At 39.3% G+C, this 9,747-nt stretch overlaps 1 protein-coding gene across 1 annotated transcript in view; it reads right to left on the bottom strand.

Annotated features, from left to right (window-relative positions):
• Positions 1-856: 856 nt before the first annotated feature.
• The window catches only part of KYNU (kynureninase), a 53,925-nt gene continuing 45,034 nt past the window's right edge, over positions 857-9,747 (bottom strand). The window contains exons 10-13 of the mRNA XM_009642492.2: positions 7,762-7,814; positions 6,161-6,246; positions 2,549-2,779; positions 857-1,009 (exon numbers count right to left, since the gene is read on the bottom strand). Of these exons, the coding sequence (XP_009640787.1) occupies positions 857-1,009; positions 2,549-2,779; positions 6,161-6,246; positions 7,762-7,814 (523 nt within the window). The remainder of the gene's footprint in view (positions 1,010-2,548; positions 2,780-6,160; positions 6,247-7,761; positions 7,815-9,747) is intronic.

Genomic DNA, 9,747 nt, shown 5'->3' with positions numbered 1-9,747 from the left:
TCATTGCCTTTAGCTGTCTAGTAAAAATATCTGTAAAAATTGGGGCCACACTAAGTGAGCAATGAGCTATTTTGCTGCTGCTTAAACAGTTCAGAGTTCATTTTGCCTAATCCAAATTAAGCCTTGTCAAAACGGCAGTAAGGGCTCCTGCAGCCCTTCACACTGGTGTACATGAATTTAACATTGCTCTCATCTTTCTCAAGCCTACCATCTCCGAGATGACTACCTAGAAAGATAAAGAGGAAATGCTTTGTTTTAGCCAACTGTATCACACCCAAGGAGGTGTCTGCAATGTGAATTAATTCTTCAATTAAATCATTAATTAAACCAGATTTTCAAAATGTTGGGCCCTTTGAAAAATCCAGTATGCAGCAGTTAGCAGTTTTTAAACAACTAATTGTTCAACTTTTACTTTTCAAGTATACCATGTACTTTAAATAGAATTGATAAATTAAAAATGTAAATTGGACTGTATCTTTTAACTGTTGGTGATTTGTCTATTTTCCACTTTTTATTATGCATAATTTTTATAATAAAGAAGGGATTTTTTTTTCATTCCTGTTCTAGTTGATAGCAATTCTTCCATGCTTCTCAAAGCTAATGTAATAAAACTACATAAAATGTTTAAGAAAAGCCCTATTAAAATATACAAAGCATACTAATTCATGAAGTCAAAGTCAAAGCAGAGTGGAAATATGAGCTTTAATAAAACTATGCCTGTTGTAAATAACTACTCAAGCACAGTCATTTTTTTGCAAATTGCATGGGATATAGCTCAGTCTACTCGAAGCAAAGAATCTCTCAGTGGGATAAATGCATCTTAGTCAGAAATAGATTAAAAGATACAGCTGAGCCATCAATAAGAACCAGATAGCACAGTATTGTTTGCTCTTTGTTTTGAAGATGTAATTGCAGATCCCAGGATGTCAAGAAATCTGTGCACATCATGGAAAGAATTGTAGAGAGGAACTGGAGCAACGCGAAGAGCATTTGGTTCTCGCATGTCACACTGCAAAACAGAAAGGGAACGTTCAGTATATTCAGGTCACTTCATATTTATCTGTCAGACTATATTTTTCAAATGTCATCCTTGCCTTCAAGGACTGGACTGGCAAGGAGACACAAGTGAAAACTTTGGGCCCCCCAAGAAACTACCATGAGGAACATTATTATGAAGAACATAAGAAGTGTGGTGTGTTGCCTAAAAAAAGATGCAAGGCTCAGGATGGGCAGGACTCTAGCAGTGCCATCGAGGGGTTCCAAACCATCTACATAGCCCCATAATTCACCTTAGCGCCTATAGCAACCCATAGTTGAATAGGCGCACAGGTGACAAAAGAGCCACCACAAAACAGAAATGTGCCAGTATGATAGAGCGCCTTGTACTACAGGTACAAGTAATGTCGCAGGGCTAGCAGTATTTTTCTTCCCCCCCCCTCCATGAATTTGAACATTTTGCTGAATAGAATAATCTCTCATATTTGGAGCATATTACTGCATTGCAAAGACAAGCCAACGGTGTAAGGCCCTGTGCCCTCTTAAAAGCAGCAGTTCCTGGAATTCCCTGGCAGCACCAAACCAGCAGCATATTTAGCCTAGAAGAGTTGCCCTTTGGGGACACAAGTCACCAGCAGAAATAAAACTCATATATCATTTATATGGCATTACACTATCAGCCTCACCTCCCAGCACTTCTAAATCACCAGATGTATAGCCTTAAATTTAGCTTTTACTCTTTTTGTGCAGTGCTGACCGGTAACCGTGCCATTACGTGGCACTGCCGTTCAGCGGTCTCTTTTTCTGAGTGCTGAAACACGTCTTTAAGGGAACGATAACTTTTTAATTTCTCCACCTTGATGCCTCGCAAAGAGCAAGGATTTGGCCATTTGCAGATCAGAAAGGGGACTGATGGAGGTTCAGAGCTCCTTGTCATCGTTGGGCTGTAAGTGTGTGAGCTGTAGCGATGAGGACAGTGAGCACCCCTTGAGTTCTGCTGACTGCCAGCACCCCAGGGTGGCACAGCCGCCCTCTTTGTGGTCTCTGGCCTCATGCCTGGACCCACAGCAGGGGACCTGGGCAAGCACACTGAACAGGAGAGGCTTGCACAGGCAGTACATTGCACTGGACAGCTCTGGCACACTCATATTCGTGTTTTTCCAGTGATTTTGTTTTTTTCTTTTCTTTTTTTTTTCCCCTATCTTTCCCGTTCAGACCATCAGCTTCAGATCCGTAATGTCTCCCCCATCATAATGCACCCATAAAACAGCTCTGACCTCAGTAGCGTCTCCTGGGTGCTACTCACAGAACTACTAGAAATAAATCCACAGAGAAAGAACAATATACAGCCTAACAAGTAATTTATACAATAACTCGACTTATTTATTATTTGCACACCTAAAGACTGAAGATGCTATGCAAGCAATTTTCATCATTTCCAATCTTTTTTGGCCTTATACAAGACTATATTTGAATAAAAGCAAAATGATTACTATGGTATGGTAGAGGCTCACAAAACAATGCGTAATAAGAGGAATTTCGATTTACTCACAGCTACTCCTCTCTTCTCCAGCTCTTTAAACACAGATTTGATTGGAAGGGAAAAAGATAACGTAAGCTGGCATCCTCTTTCCTCAATCTGAGATGGTGTGATTATTTTCACAAAGGGCTTCTCCGGATTTGTTTTATCCTCACTGTAGTAATGCTTTATCAGGTATTCCAAGTAACCGGTGAGTAGAACAGATTTCCTTCTCAATGCTTTCATTGTAGTTTGACCAAAAACCTATAATAATTTTAAAGCATTAGAATGATAATGTGCTGCTATAGAAAGTAAAAAGGAAGTAAAGAAGACTAAGGTTATTTCTGAGCATTTTAACAACTTAAATCATTTAGGTGACGCAGGGACCAAACACTGTCATTCTTCCTTTGCTAGGTAGCAGGTTTCTCTATCCATATTATCATTGGAATCAAGTGGTAATGTCAAATAGACATTATAGATAATGTCTTTACATAATGAAAGAGATCTCTGTCTGCTCTGAAAGTTTTACACACATCTATTTCTGCATAAATGAATTTGCGCACAAAACCAGTTTGCTAAGAGAACATTCTTTGGCATATCTGAAGAGGTTCCATAAATTCTCTATACATTCAAGAGGGCTGCATGGAACTCAAAATCACATGTAAGTTTTTCCTTGTATGTGCCTCAAGTAATAACAGTCAAGGGTCAAGACTGAAACATCATGACTGATCTACAAACTCTTGTCTTTGAAACCACAAAATTTGTACTAACATATTGATTTTAATGTACATGCTCTGTCTCTGCTAGTCCTTAAGAAGAAAATATATTTGCTTCTATCTGGTTTAATGGCTCTATGCTCTTACACAGCTACAAGGACTGGTGAGCTGCAGAAAATCAAAACATCGTGAGACATGCAAAAGTTATTGCTTAAAAGTGGCTGTACTGCTTTGCCACACAAACAAGAACAGGCAAAGTGGCAGAAGAGTGTGGGAGCAGGAGAAGGTGCAACAGCTTCTGTTTGTACTCTGGAAAGGCTCAGTTACAAGGAACGGTAGAAAATGCGAGCCCGGAAACGATTCACCCCTCCCTTTCCCAAAACCCTCCTTTTCTTCTTCCTATACAAGTAGCTTCCGGGAAAGATGACAAGACATGGACATGCAAGTACACAGCAGTCACTTCAAATGAGACTCTGGCACATAGATGCCATAGAGCTGCTCACGGACAATTATGCTGCCACGACTGCAGCTGCAAAATCATAGGCAAGGTGGAGGTCCTGTATGAAAATCCATGATCTTCACTCTCAAGAAATCACTGTCCCACGCTGAAGGAGTAACACATTTAAGATGGCCTATATCATAACCTGGAGCAGCATTTAAAGAGGTAACTGATAAATCCTGATCAAAATAGAAGGTCTGCTTTCCAGCAGCATCTAGAAATCACTCTTTTGTAGAATATCCCAAGTATTATTCCATGATGCTATCACAACCACTAGATGCTGCACAAACCCAAAAGCTCCTACGTGTTTTCTGTGAAACAAAATATGGCTGCTGTAAGACAGACTTTGCATGGAGACAGCCCAGTCAGGGAAATGAATGTGGCAGGGATGAGAGCCTTCCGCAACCAGTACTTGTACAGGTCAACAAAAATCTAGAGGTGCTCCCCTCACCGCACAGGCAAGCAGAGCGTGCACACGGCTATTCAGCACATTACTGGAGGTAAAATGCAGACCTGCCTCCTATTCCTCTGGGCTTTGCAGCAGTATGAGGGACGTATCTCCTTAGGCTGCATGCAAAAATCTGTTTGCTCGGGCTTTGTGCAAGGAATATTTGGCCTCCTGGGTGAAATTTTTTTGAAAAGATCTTTTAAATGTGGCTGTAGAGCGCTCCCCTTTTTTCCATAAAAGGGAGCAGCCACTGCCATAACCATCACTTTAAGCATTATTGAGGAATAACATCCATTAACACTTGCAGTTTGCATTGTTTCCATTGGAAACACTGCCTTCTGCTTAATGTGTCCCAGTGAAGGTGGCATGCAATTTCGCTAGCCATCTCTTGCCAGACATGAAAACTATTTTGTTTCCCACTGTATTAGAGCAATTAGCACTGGGAAATCCTGGCTGTGCCAAAAGGTAATGCAGGCACGGAAAGGGGAGGCGATGGAAACTGCTCAGCCCTCATTGTTCGAGGCTCCCTGCAGTGGGCTAAATGACATCAACCCACACAAACTGGAGCACTGACAATCTGGGTCATAGCAGAATAGCTTTCAGCGTATCTCGAAGGTCACATAAAGTTTAAAAAAATATATTGGATGTTTAAGGACTAACAAAATAAATTGTCAGGCAGAACAAGAAGCATTGCTGTGCCCTTTGCAGTCCTTCAGCATCGCGTGTGAGCTGGAGAGAGCACAACTGGCAATTTTCTGAGTTTGTTTGCTTAAGATACTGCTTTTTCAGTAAATAAGGAAGAGGGACATACACTGTAGGGACATTGCTCTTTGTTCCAGCATCAGCTTTGCTGTGACACTAGCGTTAATGGATTGCTAGCAGAAATAAATTTCTCCCATTTATGCTGATGGCAAAACCTTGCTAACCAAGGCAGGCTTGAAAAGCAGCTTAGGAAAAATTTTAATATAGTAGCACATGCAGCATATAGCAGGGAAATCTATGTAAAACTATCCTTTTCAGCTGCAATCACCTAGTATCATGCATTTCAGGGGTGAACCATCCACAAGAGAAAAGCAGGTGCTTCTCGACATGAAATGCAGCGCGATCCAAGGTGTTCTTGAGGACCACTGCATGGCTTTAGCCAGGGCTGAATTGTGCTCTCCAGGGTGGAGCAGAGGGCTTTCAGCACACGGGTCACCCCTTCCTAGCCAGGAAGGGGTGAGGTCTGTACGGCAGGGCTGCCCTTTCCACTGTTGCAATCTTGGTGATTTGTACAGAGATGGGTCTGAGGTGGGGCTCTGCTCCTCTGGCCACCAAAAAGCTAATGAAGAGGTGAAACAAAACCCATTCTGGAGCTGTACCACATTCACGAATTCCCCTTTTAGGAAGCATTCACAGGCAGCTTCTGTCTTTTCTGTTTGTAGCAAAAGGGGCTATAGCAGAGGATGGGTTCCTTGAGCCACTGGTTCAATTTAAACTCCAGGATACCAAGTGGCTGCATCCATATTCTTTCATAAAGGAGCTAAGTCTGTTTTGCCCAAGGAAATATATGTAGAAGCAACTCTGGATGCAACTTTTTAGAGTTACACGATTCCTTCCTAGGGAGATGGTCTAATGGCACCTTTTGCATGGGTTGCACTGAGGCAAGCCCTGAATATCTCTGTGGGAAAAGCTGCTGTCTGTACCCAGCCCCTAAAAGCTGGGACAAACATGGTGCTAGCCATCAAGCTCGGAGGGGAAAACCTCAAGTATATTGCATCCAACGGCAAAGTTTGTGGGAACAGGGAAGGGATGCGTATATTTAATAAATGCCTTGGTCTCTCGGGGTTGTGGGGTTATTTTGTTTGTTTGCCATTCCTCCCCCCTTTTGCTTTTTAGCTATTCTGCAATCTTTTGTAAAGGGGAACAGCAATAATAAGCGTAACATTCATTTAACATTTTTATACTCTTAAATTCAGGCTCAAAGTAAAGCAATTACTTACCTCTAAACTAGCTTGCAGAGCACAGACCAGTAAAATTGGGGGATTCGATAACCGAAATCCATTAATTCCTTCACTTAGTTGTAATTCTGGAAAATGAATAACTTATATTAGTGTTTTTGATTTCTTCCTTTAAATGGATTGGACCTTATCTTGAAGTCCGCCCTTGCGCAATAAAATATTTCACTAATGTGGCCTGTAGGAATCAGTCATTAAAAGGAAATAGTAATCTATTCACAGCTAATACTTTTAGCTTCGAGAGAAGCCCAATTTTATCCAGCGGAAGACTTCATTAGCGGCTTCATGGGAACTAGAGAACTGCAATTAATTTGTTTAAATGGTCTGTGTTAAAACCACCTTTACACTTGAATCTCTTTTAACACTGGCACAAAACAGAGAAATTCCAAGTCAGCAGAGGCACGCTCGTGCGGAGCCACGGTGCTGCCACGAGCAGGGAATCATGTTCCTTAACTTTATTAAACTGATGAGACACGTGGGAGTCTGCATATGCAGCTAAGTGTAGCTTCAGGCCACGCGGAGAGGTTGCACAGACTTTAGGCTGTGAAATTTCACCAAATCTCCTTAATAAATCTATAAAGCCTTGCTGTAAGTTCTGTGTCACCATTCATATTTCATGCTCCAGCACCAGAGCAAGAGGATGCTGCGGAGAAAATGCTTTCCACGTGCAGCAGACTGACTAATTTTATAATGATTGTTGCCCAACATCTCCCCTATAAACTGCCCATGGAAATGAATAAACAACATTTTTCTTCTTCTAACAGTATTTCAAGGCAATTTGAGTCTCCTGCTGGCTTTCCATAGTGCCACTCTCTTACATTCGGTCAGAAAATGAAGAGCAGACTGAGGCTATTAGAGGGGTGTTCTCCAGCCAAAGTCACATCTATAGGTGCTGCCACAGAAAATTAAAAATATATTAAAACCAAAAAACCCAATCAAACTAAAAAGCTCCTTTCTCCTCCTGATCCCTCAGGCTACCCTCTCTGCCATACTTTCAAATGGAGCTGAACAGTCTAGCTGTCAGCTTTGGCAAGGAGTCCTCATTTCATATTGGGGCAATAAGTGCTTCACTATTTCAGAGTGGGTTTAGTTTTGTTTTATAACCCATCCTTCGCTAGTGCGAGGAATTTGGAGATTCTGAAACATTAGTGGTATTTCATGACTTATGTCAGGTTGCCTTACCTTTATTTATATCATTTCTCATTAATTCCAGCGGAACTAATCCTAAAGTAAGGTATTACCCAAGTGAAAGGTAGCAGATCCTCGCTCCTCAGAGACTTACGTGTTTAATTCACTGAGATACTTTGAGAGTTTCATCCATATTCTATATCTGCATTTTGAAGGAATTTCAACAAAATGTCTAGAAGCAGACAGTCAGACCCATATGCCCAGAGACCAAATTTATCCCCACATTTACTTTGTTAACTCCATTGCATTACATATTTGGGATGAGTTTAATTTAATACCTTTAACCTAAGTGAGGAAACGTAAAGTTCTATCCTTTCTACTCAAACTACTATAAAAGTGGAGCTGGGTATACATAAATACATCAAATACAGTAAAACCAAAAGTGTAAAAGTACATACTGTTTTCCATGAGGAAACGTGTTTTGAAGTCATGACCCCACCAGCCGATTAGTCTAAGATTGTGTAAAGAAAGTAAATTAATAGCTATCTTGTTATAACATCTTCTAATTTTGACTTAAGAGTTAAGAAATATATACGATTGAGAAAGGAATACAATGTATTCTTAGAAATGTATATATAACAGTGACAAAAATGCAATATATTCTCTAAACAGCTGGCACTAAAAATTTAATATTGCTATTTGGAAATCTCTCTTTAACTACTGATGATAAAATGTACCACATCTTTCAGATAACTATTGATTTCTAACAGTATCCATTTTGTCTCAATTCATTTCACAAAATGAAAAACAGAACAGAAATATTTCCATAGTTTTGTTCCAAGGTATTAAATTCAACCCACACACACACTTAAACTTCGTTTAATGAATATTGAAAGCTGAAAGGTGTTATAAAATCTGACCTAGTTTCACCAAGGAAAGTAGTGCTGGACAGCAGACACAACAGGACCTCAGGAGGAGGACATTGCCTTCATTGTGAATTCTGACTAAACTTTTCTTCTCCTGAACTTATCATTCAAAAAACTTCCTTTAAAATGAAAACCAAACCATTTTTATCCAAAAATATTTTTTTTAAGATAATTTCAAAAAAAAAAAATATTTAAAGATCAATTACTTTGAAAAAGATCAATTGTTTATTCTCTACCTCTTAACTCAGTACATGGTAATATTGGTGACTAATAATATCAGTACCACTTGAAATTTTCCATCTATCAATGCTATTACAATATTAGGAAGTCACCACCACAGACTCCTTCGTGACCTTCTATGGTCTCCAGGACTGGATGTGTTGGACACCATGTGTTCCAAAGTTTTTTCTCAGTTTTCTCTATGCCAGGTAGCAGAGTTGTTAGGAGTGAAGCCCGGCAAGTGTTAAAAATTTGTAATAGTAAAAAAAAAAAAAAAATCCCTTATTCAAATTTGTTGCCACTGCTGGTTCCGCGCATTTAAGACAGTATGAAAATTTGTAATAGTAAAAAAAAAAATAAAAATCTATAAGTAAAACTCTTGGTAACTCAGGCTTCCTGGAATTAAACAAGGAAAAAGAAAGTCACTGCCCCTCTCTAAAGCAGAAGCACTTCTTTACAGCATGCTTAAAAGAGCTTAGATCTGCAAAATTAATGCCATGTTTAAGTTAAAAACTTGTTATATGAATACCGCATAGTGTAAAATAAAGTACTTCATATTTCTATATAACAACGTCGGTTTTATGTTTACTTCCATTAAAGGTTCTGAGCTGCATCCAAACATAGTGTATACAGAAAAAGCATGTTTTTTTCTTTATTTCTGCATGATGTTTTTATTATTCTAAGACCCATGAAAATCAATAGTGCAATATACATTCATTTCAAATGAGATATTACATTGGCAAAATGAATATACCTCAAATAAAGTATAAAGCAGCTTCTGCCCAAGTGACTCAGTTACTGATGCTTTGAATATTAAGATATTCTGGCTATTTAATACGAATTGTATAATATATATATAACATTTAACTATAAACCCTGAATATTTTATGTTACCACAACATACTATTACTGTCAATGGCGCACACGTTCCATGAATTCCAAAAGTTTTAAACAGAAAAAAAAAATCCATGGGAAATACAACATTTGGACTATTCCTCTGTAGAAAACAATACTATACTCTATTTGGGCCACATCCTAAAGTCAAAGACAAAATAAACATCAACCAGAATATTACTGAGATAGAGCCTGATGAAAAGCACTCTGTTTGCATTTTGAATGCTCAAAACTTGCTAACTCTGAAGCTGGCTTAAAACCAGATCTCTGCTGCAGCACCACATTTGCAACTTGGAAACTGAAATTTCCGAACTTTTCCAAAATGACAGAATGAAGGATTTTTTTAAAGACAGTTTTAGCTGTCTTGCCCTTTCCCACCATAACTTTGACAATTTGATTTCCCCC

This window comes from Egretta garzetta, unplaced genomic scaffold (assembly GCF_000687185.1).
Source record: "Egretta garzetta isolate BGI_Z169 unplaced genomic scaffold, ASM68718v1 scaffold197, whole genome shotgun sequence".
Classification (NCBI taxonomy): Eukaryota; Metazoa; Chordata; class Aves; order Pelecaniformes; family Ardeidae; genus Egretta; species Egretta garzetta.
This window is presented reverse-complemented; position numbering and strand designations above follow the sequence as displayed.